The 23,005-nt window shown below is 51.6% G+C and overlaps 1 protein-coding gene across 1 annotated transcript in view; it reads left to right on the top strand.

Moving 5' to 3' along the window:
• PRDM15 (PR/SET domain 15) overlaps nucleotides 1-23,005 on the top strand; it is an 84,728-nt gene that overhangs the window by 41,924 nt on the left and 19,799 nt on the right. Inside the window, 10 exon segments of the mRNA XM_035282801.3 lie at nucleotides 2,520-2,750; nucleotides 4,281-4,425; nucleotides 5,853-6,034; nucleotides 6,662-6,756; nucleotides 7,167-7,254; nucleotides 8,057-8,074; nucleotides 8,077-8,115; nucleotides 17,311-17,478; nucleotides 19,556-19,650; nucleotides 22,118-22,249. Of these exon segments, the coding sequence (XP_035138692.2) occupies nucleotides 2,520-2,750; nucleotides 4,281-4,425; nucleotides 5,853-6,034; nucleotides 6,662-6,756; nucleotides 7,167-7,254; nucleotides 8,057-8,074; nucleotides 8,077-8,115; nucleotides 17,311-17,478; nucleotides 19,556-19,650; nucleotides 22,118-22,249 (1,193 nt within the window).

Below are 23,005 nucleotides of genomic sequence, written 5' to 3'. Positions count from 1 at the left end.
TGGGACTGTGGAGACATAAGTGTTTGGGAAGAGAGTGCAGTGGATAAGAAAGCTAAATCCTTGTTCTCTATTAAATAAGCAATGCTGTCTCATACTGAAGAATGGAAAGGCAGGCGAGGTGGGGGTGGTGACACAGAGCCGCGGTGTTCCGTTTTGCACCCAGGACTGGTTATTTGTGCATTCTCTATTTTGTCTTGCCGGACTTACCATTAGTCTACAAAGCACCCACTTTTGGCTTTGTTGATCCTTTTAAATGTATTTTTACTTTATTTCTGTTCTTATTTATTGATTCCTTTTTAAGCGTTTCATTCCATGCTTCTCTAACAAGTTGGATGCTCAGCTCATTAATTTCCAGCCATTTTATTTTCTCATGTAAGCATTTAAGATGATTTTTTCCTAAGAACCATGTTCGCTGCATTCCACATTTTGATTATACAGTGCATCTAAATGTATATGCACTTAATAACATAGTCTAATAATAAGCAAAAATTGGCAGATCTACAAGGAGAAATAGAAAGATCTGTCTCTCTACCAGGAGTTTTTAATACATACATCTTAATTTATAAATCAGATAAAAAATCACAAGGATATAGATTTGAAGCACACAGTTAACACACTTGATTTAATGGGTATATTTAAAATGCTGTATCTCACAAGTAGAGTATATATACATCTCTTTGATGTGTGGACTCTCTTCCTCTCATATTTTAATTCTAAATATTTTCTAATTTGTTTTATTTTTCCTGTTTGAATTTATAGTTGTCTGGAATGATGTTTACTAATTTCCTTATGTTTGGCTTTTTTTTTTTTTAACTTTAGTTCTCTTTGTTTTACATTTTTGATCCTCGATCTAAAATTACTCTTACTGCCTTTCAGAATTTCCTCTGGGGCAGGCCTGCTAGTGTCAGTCTTTTCAGTCTTTGTCTCAAAATATGTTTCTTTAATCATCTGCATTGGACACTGTTTTATTCTTATTTTCTTTCTGCACATGAAGAATGTTGTTACGCTACTTGATGCCTTCCATTATTACTCCCGAGAAGTCTTGCTCTCATCACAGTTGCTCCTTCTTAGGTAATCTCTGCCTTGGCTTTGCTTGCTTTTGAAACCTCCTCTGTCTTTGGTGTTCTGTCATTTATAACAGAGTCATCATTTAAGTCTTTATTTGTTTTCCCAGTTAGGGATCTTGAATCTGCAGATTCATGTCTTTCATTCATTCTGGATAATCCCCCACCCTTATCTTGCCCATTGTTTAGTCTTCCTTCCTATTCTCTCTTTGTCCTATTGTACATGTTTTACACCTTCTTGTTATTTTATACTTCATGTCTTTTTAGCTTCTGCTCATATTTTCTCTCGTCTCCTTTCTGCATTCTGGGTAATTTTTGCAGCTCTTTGTTTTAGTTTAGTTCTCTCTTCAGTTGTGTCTCATTTTGTGTTTAATCCATATATTGTGTTTTTATTTTGGGTTTCTGTTTTTTATTTTATGTAATTTTATTTGGTTATTTTTCATAATTGCTTGTTATTTTTCAGCATGCCCTTGCCTTTTTAAAGTGTTTTTTTAAAACACTTGTTTGCTCATTTAAATGTATTTTCCCCCAGTTTTCTCCTCTCAGCTTGTGTTATTATCTAGGAATTCCATTATTTCTAATGTGTGTGTGTTTGTGTATGTGTGTGTGTGTGTGTGTGTGTGTCTGTTTCTGCTGACACCCTGATGGTTTATTGTTTAATTTTTTAGTTTTCTTGTTTTTTTTTTTTTTTGTTGTTGTTGTTCATTTGGTAAGCTCTTTAGCAAGGAATCTTCCTCTATCCTGTGCTCCCACAGTGGACCTTCCATGTACCCGGGATTGTGGAAGTAGTGTTACAGAGTGCTTTGATTTGCCTCTGCTAGGTCTCCCAGGGCTTCCACAGGTCTCAGCCACAGTTCTTTTTTTTTTTTTTTGAGACAGAGACTCACTCTGTCACCAGGTGGGAGTGCAGCGGCGCTATCCTGGCTCACTGCAACCTCTGCCTCCCAGGTTCAAGCAATTCTCCTGCCTCAGCCTCCCCAATGGCTGGGACTATACAGGCACACACCACCACACCTGGCTAACTTTTTGTATTTTTATTGGAGACAGGGTTTCACCATGTTTGTCAGGCTGGTCTTGAATTCCTGACCTCACATAATCCACCTGCCTTGGCCTCCCAAAGTGCTGGGATTACAGGCATGAGCCACTGCACCTGGCCACATTCCTATTCTGATGCTTCCTTCTCAGGTTTTTTTCTTTGCAGACATATGTGTGTGCTTTCTTCACCAAACTGCCCTAATGGTGAACCTATCCTTACTTTTACCACTTAATTTACTTTTATAAATAATAGTTGATGCAGTGGGAATAAAGTGGAAAACAGTAGAAATACAGTTCAGTTGCCTATACAAAGGTCGGCAAACAAGATTGAAAACAAACACGTGGGAAGCAGAGGCCAGGGCGGGTGTGGGCAGTGGCAGGCCCCCTAACTGCGTGGCGCCTTTGCATCTGTCTTTGCAGAGCATCTCTTGGGTCACTTGGAACAAGCCAAAAGCCTTCCTCCAGGCAGCCAGAGTGAGGCAGTGGCTCCCGAGAAGGAGCAGGACGCACCCCGGGGGGAGATCCCTGCAGTGCCCGAGAGCCAGAACATTGCCACCAAAGAACAGAAGAAAAAGCCTCGAAGGGGGAGAAAACCCAAAGCGTCCAAAACCGAGCAGCCTCTAGTCACCGTGGAAGACAAGGAGCCTACAGGTGATGAGCGGGTCCCGGGGATGAGTGCCTGCGTGGGGTGCAGCCCCCTTGGAGCCCGAAGGCTGGCGGGGCAGGGGGCAGGTGGGAAAACTCAGTGTAGAAAGGTCTCGTGGAATGTAGACACTAAGCCCGTCTGTTTTTCTCTCAATCAACTAGTAAAGTAGTTTCCATGTTGTACATTTCACACTAAAAAGGATACAGATTGTGAATTTTGACAGATGGATACAGCTGTAAGACCAGCACCCCAGTCAGTCGAGAGGACATTTCTGTCTCCTCTGCCACTTTCCTGACTGTCTTCTCTGTGAGTTCATTCCACCCGTCCTGGAATTGCCCATGAATGGACTCTGTCTGCCTCTTTCAGGCAGCGTACAGGCTCGACACCCGCCCACGTGGTTTATCTGTGGCTCCTTCTCTTTGATGGCTGAACAGCGCTTAGTCCATCATCTGTGAGTGGGCACGGGTTGCTCCCAGGCCCTGCCTAGGGCTCATCCCTGGATTGTGCAGTATCCTCAGTTGGGTCTGGAGAGATGTTTGACCCTCTTCCCAGGGTGTGCGGTGCCTGCAAGGCTCTTGTCCCTGTGGTCCTCATACAGTCCCCATCCTGGCCACCTGCAGCACGTGCCTGGTGGGTCTCACTGTGAGGACGAGATGTGCTGCTCAGCCTCCAGCCCCTCCTCCACCTGTGTGACTCACACGGGCAGTTTTTCTTTCTACTGTGTGGGATACAGCAGGACTTCTTTGTGAGAATGGAAAGGAGTCTTTATTGTTTCTATGAGTTAGAAAGAATTGGGAAGAACAGCCTTCATGGAATATTCTGGGCCTCCCCTTTTCTACTCTGGTCTGCAACTACTAGGCCGTGCACCACTGGGCGCTGATTTAGGAGCACCTGAAAGCCCCCCGGGCACTTTCCCTGTGTCCCTATAAACAGGCAGAGAAGGGGGGGCAGGGGAAAGTGTGTCCAGGGGATAGTTCACTAATTCTTGTGTGAAGACATTTACTAGGTGAAGTGGTGGAAAGCAGTCGTGGAAACTTTTTGTGTAATCTTCCTGTTTCATATGTCTCGGCTTTCCAGCCAGGGTCTCTAGCATTGGTGATGATTTGATATTTGGCTCTCGTACAAAGTGGTTAGCTAAAATGGTTATATTAATGTTGGCACATTTAATTAGAAAACTTAACATTTCTAAACCTCTGTCAGAATCGATGCAGTAAGTTCGAAGTTTCTGCTGTGTATCCAGAATGTTTTCAGTTGGTATGAAGAGAGATTGAAATAATGTCTTAATGTTGTGGTTTATAAAAGGAATAACAAATTATAACTTCAGTTTGGGCTAAGAAAAACATTTTGCTTTTCCGTGTGTGCTGGTGAATGTGTGGATCCCACAGTGTTGCCAGTTTTGTTTTGTTTTTGCGTATGGAAACGTCAACATTTGTGCCTACCACTGTAGCCTGGCTGCAGTCTTCATGGGGCAGCGTGTCCCTGCGTCTGTCCCCTACTCTGGTGGTGACTTGGCTTGTCACATCCCCTTTGTACAGAGCAAGTGGCAGAGATCATTACCGAGGTCCCTCCGGATGAGCCTGTGAGTGCAGCGCCGGACCAGCGGATCGTGGAGCTGGTTCTGGGGAAGCTGGCCACCGCCACCACCGCCACCACCACCACTGATGCCAGCTCAGTGCCAAAGTAAGTCCTGCCTGGCACCTGGGGCCACCCTGTGGACAGACAGCGCTTGCAGCAGCCAGGCCATTCTGGAGGGAAGGCACCTTCCAGCAGGAAAACCCCAGGAGGGAAGTGGAAGCGGACCCGCTCAGGAGGCAGCAGGAATGCTCTGGAGCTCAGGAGTTTAATGGTGCATCTGCTGTGAAAACAGCTTTTGAATTTTTCTTTTCCAGACGGAGTTTTGCTCTGTTGGCCAGTCTGGAGTACAGTGGCACGATCTTGGCTCACTGCAAACTGTTTCCCGGGCTCAAGCAATTCCCCTACCTCAGCCTTCTGAGTATCTGGGATTACAGGAATCCACCACCATACCCAGCTAATTTTCCTATTGTTAGTAGAGATGGGGTTTCACCAACTTCGCCAGGCTTGTCTTGAACTCCTAACCTCAGATGATCCACCCGCCTTGGCCTCCCAAAGTGCTGAGATTATAGGCGTGAGCCATCACGCCCAGCCAGAAGTATTGTATTAATTGCGGTAAAACATGCGTGGCATAAATGTAACCATTTAACTATGTTTAAGTGCATAATTCACTGGCATTCAGGATATTGACACTGTTGGGCAGCTGTCTCCACCGTCCGTCTGTGGAACGTTCACGCCTTCCCAAGCTGAAACACTGTCCCCATTCAGCATTCGCCTCAGCCGCTTCCCCCAGCCCCTGGCACCCACCATTCTACTTTCTGTATCTATGAATTTGACAACTCTAGAGATGTCACATAAGTGGAATCAGACAGGCTTTGTCCTTACCTGACTGGCTCATTCCAGCCTGGTTCCTCCACATGTAGCCTGTGTCAGAACTTCCTTCCTTTTTAGTGCTGAGTAATATTCCATCGTGCATATGCCATGTATTTTGTGTATCCATGCATCCATTGATGGACAGATGGGTTGCTTCTAGCTAATAAGAGTACCTCTTACAGCTGGCAAAAGTAATGTCAGAGTGAACAAATGATGTTACCTATTTATTTGTTTATCTTATGACCAAAAGAGTTCAGGTGGCTTACCATCAAAAATATGTTTAACAGGGAAAAGAAGTTTTAAAAATCAGGTTCAGATAATATGTAAAACAGAGGAGAGTTAAGACGAGAGACAAGAGCAGAAAACAAATGGGGTTATTCCAGTCGAGGCACAAATTGACCTCCAGGCTCTCTGGTGGCCGGAGTTAGAACACAGTCCGGTGTGTGGCTGTTACAGCTGAAGCTGCCTGATGTCAGTATATATTCAAGGTGTCCTTTTTGAATGTCCTGGAAGCCGGGAGTGACGCCTGGGCACGTTCCTTCCTTCCTCGCGCACAGACTCTGGATGAGCTGGGAAGTTTTGGAAGGACGCCGTTTCCATGCTGCTTGTCACCTGGAGCTTTTTTCCCACCTGTCTTCTAACTTATTGACGTTCCCGGGCAGGTTCACCCATCATCAGAATAACACCATCACGCTCAAGAGGAGCTTAATTCTCTCGAGCAGACATGGCATCCGGCGCAAGCTCATCAAGCAGCTCGGGGAGCACAAGCGGGTTTACCAGTGCAACATCTGTAGCAAGATATTCCAGAACAGCAGCAACCTGAGCAGGCACGTGCGCTCGCATGGTGAGTCTGCGCAGCCCGGGGCCGGGGGTGGGAAGGCGGTGCACGTGCGCTCGCATGGTGAGTCTGCGCAGCCCGGGGCCGGGGGTGGGAAGGCGGTGCACGTGCGCTGGCTTGGTGAGTCTGCGCAGCCCGGGGCCGGGGGTGGGAAGGCGGTGCACGTGCGCTCGCATGGTGAGTCTGCGCAGCCCGGGGCCGGGGGTGGGAAGGCGGTGCACGTGCGCTGGCTTGGTGAGTCTGCGCAGCCCGGGGCCGGGGGTGGGAAGGCGGTGCACGTGCGCTCGCATGGTGAGTCTGCGCAGCCCGGGGCCGGGGGTGGGAAGGCGGTTCGCATGGTGAGTCTGCGCAGCCCGGGGCCGGGGGTGGGAAGGCGGTGCACGTGCGCTCGCATGGTGAGTCTGCGTAGCCCGGGCCGGGGGTGGGAGGGCAGTGTGGAATCTCCCAGCCCTGGGCCGTCTCCCACGAGCTGCGCCTCCAGGCGGAGGCTGCGGCCGGTTGGTGGGCAGTCATCTCCGCAGCCCCATCGCATGGAGGCAGCGACATAGCGTGTGGAGAGTTTCCGAGGTGGGCATGCGTCTCTCAGTAAATGCTCTAAGTGGCAAATGAGCTTTCTGTTGGCTGGTTCCTCAGGTGACAAGCTGTTTAAGTGCGAGGAGTGTGCAAAATTATTCAGCCGCAAAGAGAGCCTAAAGCAGCACGTTTCTTACAAGCACAGCAGGAACGAGGTGGGTGGAAACAACCCCAGGTTCTCTTTCCAGTTGTGTGGGCGACACAGACAACCGACCAGATCTCCACACTGCAACGAGAAGAAAGAGTCCCCGGAGGGAGGAGAGCGGGCAAGGGCTGTGGGTGTCCAGGAGTCCCTGGGCCTGGTCAGATGCCCACGAGTGCAGCGGGAAGAGTCAGGAGAATGGGCGTGTCAGGCGTGGAGTGGGGCTCCCTGAGTGTGGGATTCCTTTTCTAGGGCAGGTGAGCAGCAGGAGCAAGCATCCCCTGTTCCTAAGTAGAGCGGGAGGGTGGTGGAGGGCAGAGTCGTAACACACGCGTGCGTGGAGTTGCCCGGGCAGTGCGTCGGGCACTTGGCCTCCATGGACTCTGTGCTGGGCGGCGTCTCACGGCGTGTCCCTCCCACCAGGTGGACGGCGAGTACAGGTACCGCTGCGGCACGTGTGAGAAGACCTTCCGCATCGAGAGCGCGCTGGAGTTCCACAACTGCAGGACAGGTGAGGGCATCGCTGGGTCCCCCTCCGCCGCTGTGCAAAGCAGAGCCTCAGCCGCTGAGGTGTGGAGCTTTAGGCGGAAGCAAAGAGTGTCTTCATGCATAGACAGCCTCACTGTTAGCATTTCCCTGCATTCGTTTTGCTTCAAAGCGGTTGTTATTCTAAAGATACACAGACGGAAACTTTCCAATCAAGAGGGATTGGTTTTCTTCATGCATTTGTCAGCCGAGCTGCGTCTGGCACCACGTTGGAGAGCATTGTGTAGCCCGGCCATCTGGCTAAGAACGGGGAGCAGCAGTGTCCGATTTGTCCCAGGGCCGAATGAGGCATAGAGGAAAGGGTCAGAGTGTCCTAGCCGCGAGCCCTCCACCCGTGTCTCCTGTGGGCATCCAGGGTGGAACAGGGCTGCCCCGCACACATCATTTTCCTTGTGAGCCTGCTTGTGTGCACCAGTCTCCAAAACTAAAGCGCGTTTTCCTTGTGTGAGGCCTGAAGCCGGGTGTGCCGGGACCAGCCTGTAGTGGAGAGGTGGCCTCTGGGCCTAGGGGCGCATCTGAGGCCCCTGAGTTTGCTGCTGGTGAGTGAACAGATGATAGAAATGCAGACACACCACGAGGAGGCTGTGCTTCTCCACATGGCCCCAGGATGCCCTCGCTCTGCAGTGATGAGGCGCACCCCCTGGGATGGGGGAGTCATGCCTTCCCCATTCCCAGTGGTGGGTGGCACTGGAGGCCCAAGCAGTGGGGGTCCCCCGAGAGGCGCAGAGGGATGAGTCACTGTTGCCTTTGTGTCCCCCTCTCTCTAGGACTCATAGCACACCCTGGAGAGGGGGGCCTGGCGGCAGTCGGCTTAGAGACCTACCAGGTTAGCCTTCCACGCCCACCCGTCCTTGTCCGCCTGCTCTGTGTCTGTCACTTGCATCTGTGTTGTTCTTGTTAAGGTGCTGCCTGCTTGGTGTGGAGAACAAGGCACCCGCAGCCGTGGACTCCCAGTGGCTGCGGCCAGGGCTGCTGCATGCGGGACGTGTGAGAGGCACTGCCACCCCGCCGCGGCTGCTAGGATGGGGGCCCTGGGTGGGGCTGGCGAGTGCTGTTCTGAGAACTCTTCTCTGAAACTAGGGCGTGGCTCTTCCTCCCTGGCGCCTTCTTTGTTGTGGCGGACTGCTCAGGGGTGGCTGTGACTCATGTCTTGCCCAAGCTGTAGCGGCGCTCAAGGATCGGTGTCTGGCATGTGGTGGCCTCCAGAAACTTCTGGATGAATTTCCAGTGTGCCGCGCCTCCTGCATTTTAACCTCTCCCGTCACAGAAATTCCCAAGAAACTTGGGACACGGCCCACTGACAGCTTCCGCTGAAGGCAGCCCTGGCCAGGCAGGTGAACGTTTGTCTTGTTTGCGAACGTCCCCTTGGGGTCCCCGCGGCTGTGCGGGAGTGTAGCAGGCGAGGACGTCGGGATTCCCAAGAGTGATGCCTGCATCTAAGGCACTTGGTGAGACAGACTCAAGGTCGTGGACGAGGCATTGCCTCGTTATTATTTATTTATTTTGAGACGGAGTTTCGCTCTTGTTACCCAGGCCAGAGTACGATGGCGTAATCTCGGCTCACCGCAACCTCCGCCTCCTGGGTTCAGGCAATTCTCCTGCCTCAGCCTCCCGAGTAGCTGGGATTACAGGCACGCACCACCACGCCCAGCTAATTTTGTATTTTTAGTAGAGATGGGGTTACCCCATGTTGGTCGGGCGGTTCTCGAACTCTCGACCTCAGGTGATCCTCCTGCTTCGGCCTCCCAAATTACCGGGATTACAGATGTGAACCACCATGCCTAGCCTCTTCTCTTGTTATTTTTAACTATTTCTCTGGACCCAAATAAAACAGAAAGTACTAGAAGCGGCTATGGTGGCAGCTGCTTCCTGTTAGCCAGAGGTGCTGTTTCGTGAGGTGCTGGCCTTTGTGAACCCGCAGAGCGGCAGGGACCGGCATCGCACCACCTCTCCTGAGATGCTCTAGTTTCAAAGGTTACCCGTTTTAGACTGAAAAGAAAGAATAAAAACCTTGAAATGGAGCTCATTTGCATAGAATATGATCATGCTCTTGTATTTATTTAATAGTATTGAAGTTGAGAGAATGTGTATCTTCCTTAGACCATTAAACCAAGAATTTGTGCAATGTGGGGAAATTTGAAAATGTTCGTTTTGTGGGTTTTTCTGAGACTCCTTCCATGGGACCTGTCGTGGTGCCTGTCCCTTGTGGCGTGACCAGGTGCTGGTGTAACTCATCTTCTTGTGCCTTGTCCTGTCTCTGACCATAAATACCATGTTGCGGAATAGCAAAGGCTCACGTCGAGGTCCTCAGGCAAAATGCAGCCCACCAGTCTCCCCCAGTAACCCACTCTCCATCCCCAGGTGCCCCATGCATCTGAGCTTCGTCAGACCCCAGCAGGCAGCTGTTCTCAGTGGCTCATTTATTGACACACAAACCTGGACCTCCACAGCAGCAGGATTATTATTAGAAAGAAGCATTGTTGGGGCTTGGTGCCCATCTGGGTTCCTGGACTGGCAATGAGTAGGTGGCTGCAGCAGGAGAAGCCACTCTCGGTTTGGCAGAGCTGTCCGGGACAGCTGGGGAGCAGTTTGAAGTAGGTTCTCTTTCCAGGGTCACAAAGGACATGTGAGGGAGAAAGCTGAAGCTTTCAGCAACACCACTGCCTTCCACGGGGCTGCCGAGCCACCTGCCCAGGAAGAGGGTCCTTTCGGTGCTGTTCGTACCTGCCTGGCAGGGAGGCTCACCTGTGTTGGTTGGTACCTGCCTGGGAAGGAGGCTCACAGGTATAATTTAGTACCTGCCTCAGAGGTGGCTCACCTGTGCTGCTTAGTATCTGCCCAGGAGGGAGGCTCACCTGTGCTGTTTGGCACCTGTCTGGGAGGGAGGCTCACCTGTGGTGTTTAGGGCCTGTCTGGGAGGGAGGCTCACCTGTGGTGTTTAGGGCCTGTCTGGGAGGGAGGCTTACCTGTGGTGTTTAGGGCCTGTCTGGGAGGGAGGCTCACCTGTGCTGTTTGGCACCTGTCTGGGAGGGAGGCTCACCTGTGCTGTTTAGCACCTGTCTGGGAGGGAGGCTCACCTGTGCTGTTTAGCACCTGTCTGGGAAGGAGGCTCACCTGTGCTGTTTAGCACCTGTCTGGGAGGGAGACTCACCTGTGCTGTTTGGTGCCTGTCTGGGAGGGAGGCTCACCTGTGCTGTTTAGGGCCTGTCTGGGAGGGAGGCTCACCTGTGGTGTTTAGTGCCTATCTGGGAGGGAGGCTCACCTGTGGTGTTTAGCACCTGTCTGGGAGGGAGGCTCACCTGTGCTGTTTAGCGCCTGTCTGGGAGAGAGGCTCACCTGTGCTGTTTAGCACCTGTCTTGGAGGGAGGCTCACCTGTGCTGTTTAGCACCTGTCTGGGAGGGAGGCTCACCTGTGCTGTTTAGTGCCTGTCTGGGAGGGGGCTCACCTATGGTGTTTAGCACCTGTCTGGGAGGGAGGCTCACCTGTGGTGTTTAGGGCCTATCTGGGAGGGAGGCTCACCTGTGGTGTTTAGCGCCTGTCTGGGAGGGAGGCTCACATGTGCTGTTTAGCACCTGTCTGGGAGGGAGGCTCACCTGTGCTGTTTAGCACCTGTCTGGGAGGGAGGCTCACCTGTGGTGTTTAGCACCTGTCCGGGAGGGAGGCTCACGTGTGCTGTTTAGGGCCTGTCTGGGAGGGAGGCTCACGTGTGCTGTTTGGCACCTGTCTGGGAGGGAGGCTCACCTGTGCTGTTTGGCACCTGTCTGGGAGGGAAGCTGACGTGTGCTGTTTGGCACCTGTCTGGTAGGGAGGCTCACGTGTGCTGTTTAGGGCCTGTCTGGGAGGGAGGCTCACCTGTGCTGTTTGGCACCTGTCTGGGAGGGAGGCTCACCTGTGCTGTTTGGCACCTGTCTGGGAGGGAGGCTCACATGTGCTGTTTGGCACCTGTCTGGGAGGGAGGCTCACGTGTGCTGTTTGGCACCTGTCTGGGAGGGAGGCTCACCTGTGCTGTTTGGCACCTGTCTGGGAGGGAGGCTCACGTGTGCTGTTTGGCACCTGTCTGGGAGGGAGGCTCACCTGTGCTGTTTGGCACCTGTCTGGGAGGGAGGCTCACCTGTGGTGTTTAGGGCCTGTCTGGGAGGGAGGCTCACCTGTGCTGTTTGGCACCTGTCTGGGAGGGAAGCTGACGTGTGCTGTTTAGCACCTGTCTGGGAGGGAGGCTCACCTGTGCTGTTTAGCACCTGTCTGGGAGGGAGGCTCACGTGTGCTGTTTAGGGCCTGTCTGGGAGGGAGGCTCACCTGTGCTGTTTGGCACCTGTCTGGGAGGGAGGCTCACCTGTGCTGTTTGGCACCTGTCTGGGAGGGAGGCTCACCTGTGCTGTTTGGCACCTGTCTGGGAGGGAGGCTCACCTGTGCTGTTTGGCGCCTGTCTGGGAGGGAGGCTCACCTTTGCTGTTTGGCACCTGTCTGGGAGGGAGGCTCACGTGTGCTGTTTGGCACCTGTCTGGGAGGGAGGCTCACCTGTGCTGTTTGGCACCTGTCTGGGAGGGAGGCTCACGTGTGCTGTTTAGGGCCTGTCTGGGAGGGAGGCTCACGTGTGCTGTTTGGCACCTGTCTGGGAGGGAGGCTCACCTGTGCTGTTGGCACCTGTCTGGGAGGGAGGCTCACCTGTGCTGTTTGGCACCTGTCTGGGAGGGAGGCTCACCTGTGCTGTTTGGCACCTGTCTGGGAGGGAGGCTCACCTGTGCTGTTTGGCACCTGTCTGGGAGTGAGGCTCACCTGTGCTGTTTAGGGCCTGTCTGGGAGGGAGTCTCACGTGTGCTTTTTAGCACCTGTCTTGGAGGGAGGCTCACCTGTGCTGTTTGGCGCCTGTCTGGGAGGAAGGCTCACCTGTGCTGTTTATCGCCTGTCTGGGAGGAAGGCTCACCTGTGCTGTTTGGCGCCTATCTGGGAGGAAGGCTCACCTGTGCTGTTTATCGCCTGTCTGGGAGGAAGGCTCACTGCAGGAAAGAAGCTCATCTGTGCTGTTGAGCAGGTGTGGGTTGAGGGGGAGTGTGGCGGTTTGATATTACAACACTGGAAAGGTGTGGCCTTTCACAAAGCCCCTGGCTGTAGTGGTTCCATTCCTACGAATTTACAATCAAGAGATTTGACAGAAGAAGAAATCTACATGACTAAAGATTGCATCACTAAATTATCCACAGCATCAAAAATAGCAAAGCGTGTTGTTAGTAGTGAACTGGATGGAAAATCAGATAGCCATTGAAGTGATTGTGAAAATGTCAGCACCGTAAGCACACACTACAGACACAGTGTGTGAAGGACACTTCCCAGGTGGTTGTGTGGATGTGGACAGAGCCCAGCAAATCTTAAACCAAAATGAAACTGAGGGCAGCGGTGTATGGATAATGATTCACTTTATAGAAGGAAGGCGAGCAGTGGCTTAGGCTGGGACTCAGCACAGCGTCTGTCACAGTGCCCTTCTTATGGCCCAGGTGAGGATGGCTCTGGGCTGAGGTCATGCTGTGGATGGGGTGGGGTGTGTGTGAGGGAGCCTAGCACAGGGCCACCTCTGCTCTGTTCATCCCTCACCTGCCCTGGCAGAGGCCACCTCCCACTGTCCTCCCATGGTTGGAGCTGTGGGAGGGCACCGCCCCCTCCCCACCACTGCATCTTGTCTTCTCCTGGGCCCTTGGAGTGGCTGAGTGGCCGAGCAGATGACCATGCCTTGTCAGTCCACAGATGGGAAGAGATGAAGGCACCTGACTTTCCAGGGAGGCTGTCTGCTTCCCTCACTCCCCACCTGGGCTGTACATTGCGATCACCTGAGTGAAGCCAGACACCTTCGGAGGCCCTGGCCAGTGAATCTCAACCTGGTGGGGGGGGGGTTGCCCCAGGGCATGTTGGCACCATGTCTGGAGATGCCTTGGTGGGGGGGGTGCTCCTGGCACCTGCTGGGTGGAGGCCCGGTGTCTGCTCAACATCCCAGAGTGTGGGGCAGCCCACAACAAAGAGATCTGTCCCAATTGCTGAGGCAGGGAACCCCTAGGCAGTGGGACCCTCAGCCACTCTGTGGCAGCTCCTTCGGGCAGCAGAGAGGGAGAGGCGTGGGGCAGCTGGTTCGCACAAATGGCAGCTTTGGATGAAGGTTTGGGGAATTGTATATTTGGCACACATTTTCTGAGCCTGGGAGCTGATCTGTTGCGGGAGAGCTTAGGGGCCCAGAAATGCAGTCTGTTCTGGGGCCCTGCTCCTGGGTCACCTGGCTGTCATGTACTCCTGCATTGGCCTCATGGGGAAAAAAACACAGTTCTGCTAGGTCCCAGGGACACCCTCAACCGCTGAGGCACCTGATGGATGAGGGAGGGTCGAAGGGACCTGCGGCTGAGGCTTCAGGGTGGTGGTGGGGTGGGCAGTTAGGGCCCTTGTGTGCCTGGGCAAGAGTCATAGGGACAGATGACACTGGGGGACTATCAGCGTCCTGGGTGGAGCAGAAACCACAGTTTGATTGGCTACCTTCCAGGAGGGGCTGGAGATGAGGTCTGGGATGCAGGATGTGGGTGTTTCTAGAATCTTTGTAGAGTGTGTGTTGTGTGTGTGGCTGTGTATTTTTGTGGTGTGTGAGTGTATTTGTGTGGTGTGTGGATGTATTTGTGTGGTGTGTGTATTTTTGTGGTATGTATGTGTTGAGTGTGTGTGTGTTGTGTGTTGAATATGAGATGTTTGGTATATTTTTGTGGCATGTGTGTTGTGTATTTGTGCCCTGTGTGATTTGTGTGTATTCATGTGTGGTGTGCATTTTGTGTGGTGTGTGTATTGTGTATGTGGTATGTGTTCAGTGTGGTGTGTGTATGTGTGTGTTTGTGTGTGCTGTGTGTGGTATGTGATTATGTGTGTGTGGTATGTGAAAGTATATGTACTTGTGTGTGGTGTGTGTGATTTGTGTGGTGTGCGCTGTGTGTCTATTCGTGCATGGGTTGCGTGTTGAATGTGTGTGGTGTATGTGTTGAGTGTGGAGCATGTGTGTGTGGAGGTGGTGTGTGTTGAATGTGTATTTGGGTGGGGCATGTGTGTGTAGTGTGTGTTGAGTGTGTGGTGTGTGATTGTGTGTGTGGTTTGTGTTGAATGAATATGTGAATTTGTGTTGGGGGTATGTTGAACGTGTGTGTTGTGTATTTGTGGGATATGTGTTGAATGTGTATTTGTGTGTGGTGTGTGTGGTGTATGTTGAGTATGTGTGTATGTGGTGGTGTGTTAAATGTGTGAGTGTATGTTGTATGACTGTATATTTGTGTGGTGTGTTGAGTATGTGTATATGGTGTGTTGAGTGTATGTTTATGTGGTGTGTATTGATTGTATTTGTGTGGTGTGTGATTGTGTACTTGGGGTGTATGTGTTGAATGTGTATTTGTGTGTGTTGTGTATTGAGTGTGTATTTGTGTGCTGTGTGATAGTGTATGTGGTGTGTTGAATATGTATGTGGGGTGTGGGTGTATGTTGAGTGCATCTGTGGTATGTGATATGTAGTGTGTTGAATGTTTATGTGGTATAATTGTGCATTTGTATGTGGTGTGTCGAGTGTGTATTTGTGTGGTGTGTGTGTATTTGGGGTTTGTGTGTGGTATGTTTTGAATGTGTACTTGTATGTGGTGTGTATTGTGTGTATTGTGTTTGTATGTGGTGTGTGTGTGTATGTGTGTGTTTGGTGTGTGTTGTGTATTTGTGTGGAGTATGTGTGTGATGTATTTTGAATGTGTATTTGTGTGGTGTGTGATTGTGTGTGGGGCACGTATGTGTGTTTAGATGTGGTATTGTGTGTGTATTTGAATGTGTACTTGTATGTGGTGTGTTGAGTGTGTATTTGTGTGGTGTGTGTGTATTTGGGGTTTGTGTGTGGTATGTTTTGAATGTGTCCTTGTATGTGGTGTGTATTTGTGTGGTATGTGACAGTGTGAATGCGTTTGTATATGGGGTATGTGTGTGGTATGTATTGAATGTGTATTTGTGTGGTATGAATTGAGTGTGTGTGTATTTGTGTGATGTGTGATTGTGTGGTATGTGTTGAACATGGGGTGTGTGTGTGGTGTATGAGTGTATTTGTGTGGTGTGATTATGTGTGGGGTATGTTGACTGTGTATGTGGTGTAATTGTGCATTTGGGGCTTGTGTGTGTGGTGTGTTGAGTGTATATGTGTGGTATGTATGTATTTGGGGTGTATGTGTGGTATGTGTTAAATGTGTATTCGTATGTGGTGTGTATTGAGTGTGTATTTGTGTGGTGTGTGATAGTGAATGTGGTGTGTGTTGAATGTGTATGTGGGGTGTGTGTGGTGTATGTTGAGTATATTTGTGTTGTGCATGATTATATGTGTGTGATGCATTGAATGTGTATGTGGTGTAATTCTGTATTTGTGTGGGCTTGTGTGTGTGGTGTGTTGTGTGCATGTGGTTTGTGTTGAATGTGTATTTGTATGTTGTGTGATTGTGTATTTGTGTGTGGTGTGTTGAGTGTGCATGTGGTTTGTGTTGAATGTGTATTTGTATGTTGTGTGATTGTGTATTTGTGGTGTGTTGAGTGTGCATGTGGTTTGTGTTGAATGTGTATTTGGATGTTGTGTGATTGTGTATTTGTGTGGAGCATGTGCATGTTTGTGATGTGTGTTGGGTGTGTATTCAGGTAGTGTGTTATGTTTGTGTGGGATGTTTGTGTTTGTGGTGTGTGAGTGTGTATGTATTTGTGTGTTTGGTGTGTGTTGTGTATTTGTGTGGAGTATGTTTGTGTGTGATGTATTTTGAATGTGTATTTGTGTGATGTGTGATTGTGTGGGGCACGTATGTGTGTTTAGATGTGATATTGTGTGTGTATTTGTGTGGAGTGTGTATGTGGTGTGTGTGTATATTTGGAGCATGTGTGTGATGTGTGTGATTGTGTATTTGTGTGGGGCATGTGTGTGTGGTGTGTTGTGTTTGTATTTGTGATGTGTGATTGTGTGTGGGTGGCATGTATATGTGTTTAGATGTGTTGAGTGTGTATTTGTGTGGGACATGGGTGTGTGTGTGTGGTGTGTTGAGTGTGTTTGTATTTGTGGTGTGTGGGAGGGCATGGGTGTTTAGATGTGTTCAGTGAGTGTGTATTTGTGTGTGGTGTGTGTATGTGTATTTTTGTGGGGCATGTGTGTGTGGTGTGTTGAGTGTGTTTGTATTTGTGATGTGTGATTGTGTGTGGGGCATGCGTGTTTAGATGTGTATTTGTGTGGGGCATGTGTGTGTGGTGTGTATGTGGTGTGTGATTGTGTATTTGTGTAGGGTATGGGTGTGTGTGTGGTGTGTTGAGTGTGTATTTGTGGTGTGTGTGAAGGGGCATGTTGTGTTTAGATGTGTTCAGTGAGTGTGTATTTGTTGTGTGTGTGGTGTGTGTATGTGGTGTTTGTGTATTTGTGTGGGGCATGGGTGTGTGTGGTGTGTTGAGTGTGTTTGTATTTGTGTGGTGTGTGATTGTGTTTGTACTGAAGAGGATCTGGGTGAACGTGGGGGCTATGGGCACATGGATGCCCACGGGGAAGGAGTTTGGGAGTGGCCAACCCCAGGGATCCTGGGGGCAGGGGCGGCCATGTTGGTCGGGTGATTGGCAGGCAGGTCATTCTGTCTGTGAGTTGGTCATGCTGGATGGCGGGTGCAGGCCCAGTGGAAGCTTTGGACTGGGTGGGTTTCCTGATAGGAGTGGAGTCCCTGTCCCCAGGCGCTGTGGGACAGGGTGGCCTGGGAGGGAGGTGGAGGCGTTGCTTGGTGATGAAAGGTGAGCTCCGTGTCTGCTTTTCAGACACTGAGGTTCCCGTCTCTGTGTCGTGTGTCCCTGGGGTAGACAGCGTGTGACCTGCAGGTGCTGTTTTCTTCCGGGCCACGCGTCCCCGTGACTGTCATGCCCGTCACCTGCGCTTTGTTGACGTTGTTCAGGCCACATGTGCGTGCCTGCGTGAGATGTTATTTTCCTTAAAATCGTTGTGTTTGTTTGCTCTCTGGACAGATGACAAGACGTTCCAGTGTGAGATGTGTTTCAGATTCTTCTCCACCAACAGCAACCTCTCCAAGCACAAGAAGAAGCACGGTGACAAGAAGTTTGCCTGTGAGGTCTGCAGCAAGATGTTCTACCGCAAGGACGTCATGCTAGACCACCAGCGCCGGCACCTGGAAGGTGAGCGCCGCCTGCACCTGCTGCAGGGAACGGGAGAGGCGGCTCCTGCAGGGCGGGGTGGGGCAGGGCGGCGCGGAGCGGTCAGCAAGGCCTTTGGGGAGCAGCCTGGCACCGCCTGCTCCTGTGCCTGGAAACGCCTCCCATCAGATGGGGTGATCCTCTTCTGGGAACCTGGCTCAGGAGAGCCAGGAGCTGAGACACAGGTGTCAGACCTGCTATGCGCAAGGAGAAACACTGGAAATACCCCAGTGTTCCACACTGGGGGAGAGTTAAGAAAACTGGACTATTCATAGGGTCGAGTGTTTTACTGTCATTAGGAGTATTTTTTCAGAGATTCTAGATATTCAGTATGACAGAAAGTGGGAAAAACCAGTACAAGAGCAACTAAGAGCAGCAGCCCTCAAACACCTTTTCATAAAAATTTGGAAAGAAATATTTTATAATTACAAATGAAGCACACTATTGTTGAAAAGAAGATGTGAGACAGCAGAGTCCTGTGTAAAGTGTAACTCCCCTGGGTGTGGTGGCTCATGCTGGGAATCCCAGCACTTGGAGAGGCAGAGGCTGGAGGATCACTTGAGGCCAGCAGTTCAAGACCAGCCCAGGCAACATAGTGAGGCTCTGCTTCTGCAAAAGATTAGCTGGGTGTGGTGGCACATGCCTGTGGTCCCAGCTACTTGGGAAGCTGAGACAGGAGGATCTCTTGACCCTGGGGGGGTCGAGGCTGCAGTGAGCTGTGCTTGCACCACTGCACTCTAGAGCAAGACCCTATCTCAAAAAATATGTGTAAGCATAAAAAATGAAGCATAGCCGTGTCCATACAAACAGGCACACACACGTGCCTTTGTTCTGTAAAAGCAAGGCTGGAATTGCATCCTGTGTACATTTCAGCACGTTCCTTTTTTACTTGACGCTTTTCCTCATGTTGATTCATAAAGACCCAAACATGTGTCTTTGTGGTTCCTACGGTGGCATACTCAGGGCCTCTTGAATCAGACCTGGAGTCCACTTAGTGACTAGGTAGCCTTTAGCAAGCTTCTGTGCCTCAGTTTCCTCACCTGTGCAGGGGAGACAGTCATCAGACCTGACCCCCTAGGGTTGCTGTGATGGTTGGACCAGCTCCGTCTCTGGAAGCTTCTTGCATAGCACCCTGCACATAGCAAGCCTCATAAATGCCACGCTGTGGAGGCTGCCAGAAGTCAGCTTCTTCCAGGGACGAGGTGTAGCTGGGTTGCATTTTACAGTCTGACATAACTCAGGTCATCTTGTGTGGGAGTAAACTCAAGTGTTTGTGACTGTTTTATGGATGTCCTCATAGCAGAGCTTAGTCTAAGCCGTGCCTCAGACCCCGGTGTCCATAGTGCCGGGAGCCTTTGGGAAACGGTTCATTTGTTCCATGTCCAGCTCGCTGAGCATTTTTAAGTCCGGCTCTGCACTTACACCTGGCTGGGCAGGAACGCCCCCAGAGTGAGTCAGCAGTGTAGAAAGATCCTGAGAAGTGGGCTTCTCTCTGTCGGTCCAAACTTACCTGTTTTGCATAAACGTTTAAAAGTCTGCCTTGATCCCAGTTTGGAACAATATGCCTCAAAACCATAAAGATTTTATTACCAGCCTGATGTTGATCTGATTGATTTAATTTGCAAGAGATCAACATTAGTATCTTTAGATACAACATGCCTGCCTATTTCACCATCTGTAAGAATCGTGACTTGGCTTTGAGCCTTTAGAGGAGTAGAAACGCCCTCTTCTATGGAGCTCATCGTAGCTCTGCTACTTAAGACACTGTAGCGCTCGACACCCTTGTATTTCCAAATGTTTCAGATGCGAGAACCGTGTCTGCAGATCCCACGTGCATTGTGGCATCTCCCTTCCTTCCCTGGCGTGGCTTCAGGAATGGTGGTCAGTGCTGATGCCACACGGTGTGCAAGTGATGTGACAGAGCGCCACACTTGTGTCCCCCCCATCGGCAGCCCGGCCCCCCATGCACTGGGAAGGACGCCGGCTGAATTGGAATCTGATGGCCCTTCCCGTGTTCTGTGTGTACTCACTGTCTCGCTGGTGGGGTTGGGAATTTCAGGCGTGCGACGGGTGAAGCGAGAGGACCTGGAGGCCGGCGGGGAGAACCTGGTCCGCTACAAGAAGGAGCCCTCCGGGTGCCCAGTGTGTGGCAAGGTAACGCTCGGGGTCCACCTCGGAAGCTGGATGGAAAGCACATCGTTTTCTTCAGTGAAGACTCTATGAGCTGTACTTACGGAGCATTGCAGGGAAGATCTGGGGGGTAGATGGGTGCCCAGGTTGTCTTAAACTGGTGTCTACCATTTTACACACTTGTCGTTTGGATCTCTTTGGCACTTGAGATGGGTTTCCAGTGAGTGGGCTGAGAAAGAAGTGTTGTTCCTCTGTGCTGATTTTCCACCTAAGCTGCTCCCTGGCTCCCTCTCTCCTGTGTAGCATCGTTGAGAGTGACCTTGTGGTCAGCACTGGGGCGTCTGCAGGGGGACCCAGTGGCTTTGTTTTGCCTGTCAGCGCTGGTCTCCCCTGTGCAGTGGACAGGTGGCATTCTGTAAGTTAGAGCATGGCCGACCCCGTGGCAGGTGCTCCCAGGCACACTCAGTGGATTCTGGTGCAGCCCGAGCGAGAAAAGTGTGGTGTCATCCGTGGGGGCACATCCATCCCAGGGCCACACGGTGTGGGATGTCCTGGCACCGGCTCAGGATTCAGGCACCTGGCTGCATGGCAGAGATGCTGGATCCTAAACATCCAGAAAACACGCTGCCCCTCCCGGGAGAGCCCAGGTCCGTGCTGTGGTAGCCACGGCCCTCAGGCTGCCATGGCCCTGTGTTCTGTACATGAGAACCTTGGAGGTGTCCTCCCTTCTTCGTTAGACTCAGCTTTCACTCAGGTGACTATAAGATGTCATCTGTCCCCGGAGGCCTATGAACTGCCCTTCACAGGATGCAAAGCTCATGCTGCAGAGTAAGGGTTCTCAGCAGCTCCCAAGCGGGCTCTGGGCCCAGCCACTCCGGCACGTCGCTGAGGTGGCTTTGGGAGCTGCTGAGAGGAGGGTGTCCCGGTCACACACAGTTCCTGTGAGCCCCAGAGCGATGCCCATCCAGGCGCTTCAGCAGCTGGGAGCACAGGCCCCACAGGAGGCCAGCTGTGACTGTCCTCGGTGTCCTCTCAGCAGGCAGCGTCACCGGAGCATTTGGCCTTTTAAAGAGAAAACTGAGATACCCGTTTTTATATGAAACTTCCTGATTCTTTTCAAAACACAGAGAGAGCCTGAGCAAATGACAGAGCAGGGTGGTGTGGTTGGGGGTCCAGGACGGTGGGCTGCGGGTTTGGGGGCCAAAGGGTAGGCCTGGGGTGGAGCAGGTGACTTAGAGCACCTTTGCGAGCTGGGCCGGCTATGCACAGGGCAGAGATGGGTGAAGCCTGTGCCCTTGGTCCTGTGTCCCTGGTCTTTCTCCCCACTGACCTCTGGCCCTTGGGGGTTCCTGGCCCCAAGCGGCTTCCATGCTGTTGAGGTATCACATGTGTGAAGCCGCCCGGCTCCGTGCCTGATGTCCAAACACGTGTTTATTCTATGCAGTGTTTATTGACTACCTGCTGGGGCAAGTTCAGGCAGTGAAGGAGCCTGTAGTTGGAGTGGCTGAATTCTCTGCCGTTTTTAGTAACTTCTCGTCTTCAGCCCAGCCTGCCCTGCAAAGACCATGACACCTGCAGATTCTGTCCTCTCCCGAAGCCTGCTAACCTTCCCACCTGTTGATTGCCCACCTAGCATCCTGGGATGAGGCACAGCGCTGTTGGCCCCTGGATCACCTGCACATCTTGGAAAGAGCTGTCGCAGGGAGACGCCAGCATCTTGTCCCCAGTGAATCACTCATTCCCTTTCATTCATCTCTTACGTTCTCTTCTTGAGAATGTGGGCATCGGGCGAGCTCTAGGTCACACCCTGGGTTACTTGGCCTGTGGGAATGGTAATCCAGATAGAGACCTGCAGAGCTCTGTGGGGCGCTGGGGTTCCTAGGGCCCTAGCGGTGGTCTCAGCCGCCAGCCTTGTCCACTGCCCTGTGCCAGTGGAGCCACATCTGGACCACGGTATTCCCAGCACCAACCTCAGCTCTGGTCACAGAGGTGACGCCCTGGGATGGATATTGGTTGAATGAGTGCACCTCCACACCTGTCATGCTAGGCTGGAAATACCGGGAAATCAGGGACATTGTGAATGTGCATGAAACACAGTATCAAAGCCAAGGAGGGACCTTCTTTGGTACCTACTTTGAGAAGATTGCAGATATTTCTGTGATTTACTGGTTCCTTGGTAGTCCATCCTAGGGAAGTATTTAAATGAGCTAAAAAAAAAATGGAGCTGAGCTCTCATTTATAACAAAGACTAGCAAATGGCCCATTTTCTATTGTAACATAAGCACCTGTTTACACAGTTGAGCCAGTAGCGCTCACTCTGGCATCAGTGACTATTTGTATCTGTCGCACGCTGAGGAACTGTTGAAGCGCAAGGCCTGAGCACAGTGCTGTGTTTCTGGGCCGGGCTGTGGTTTCCCTGGGGGAGCCTGATAGAGAGGCCCCTTCCCATCCCCAGGCCACGGCCCTCACCCTGCGGCTCCTCTGCCCACAGGTGTTCTCCTGCCGGAGCAACATGAACAAGCACCTGCTCACCCACGGCGACAAGAAGTACACGTGTGAGATCTGCGGGCGCAAGTTCTTCCGCGTGGACGTGCTCAGGGACCACATCCACGTCCACTTCAAGGTGTCGATCACATGCTGCCCTCACCCAGCCACGCTCATGGCAGGCCCCGGCCAGTGACCCTCAGTCAGCTCAGGCTTCCATAGCAGAGTTTTGCAGACGGGGCAGCTCATGGGCAGACACGTGCAGCTCACAGTTCTGCAGGCTGGATGTCCAGGCCGCGGTAGACTTGGTGTCTGGCGAGGCTCACTTCCTGGTTCCTAGATGGCGCCTTCTTGCTGTGTCCTCACGTGGTGCAAGGGCTGGGGGTCTCTTCTATAAGGGCCCAAATCCCCTTCTTTTTTTTTTAAGACAGTCTTGCTCTGTCACCCAGGCTGGAGTGCAATGGCGAGATCTCGGCTTACTGCATCCTCCACCTCCTGGGTTCAAGTGATCCTCCCACCTCAGCCTCCAGAGTAGCTGGGATTACAGTCACCCGCCATCATACCTAGCTAATTTGTGCATTTTTATTCGAGGCAAGGTTTCATCATGTGGGTCAAGCTGGCCTTGAACTCCCGACCTCAGGTGATCCACCCGCCTCGGCCTCCCAAAGTGCTGGGATTACAGGCGTGAGCCACCGCGCCCAGCCCCAAATCCCATTCTTGAGGGCTCCGGCCTCGTGACCTAACGACCTCCTGGAGGCCCTGCTTCCTGATACCGTTTCCTGGTGGGTTAGGGTTCCACGTGGGAATTTGGGAGGGTGGCAGTATTCAGACCACAGCAGTGTCCTCAAATAGTTGGCAAGTTGGCCACATTTCAGCTCTCCAAATGAATTCTGTG

Source organism: Callithrix jacchus, chromosome 21, assembly GCF_049354715.1.
Source record: "Callithrix jacchus isolate 240 chromosome 21, calJac240_pri, whole genome shotgun sequence".
Classification (NCBI taxonomy): Eukaryota; Metazoa; Chordata; class Mammalia; order Primates; family Cebidae; genus Callithrix; species Callithrix jacchus.
Note: the sequence above shows the minus strand (reverse complement) of the source record. Positions and strands in the feature narration are given on the sequence as shown.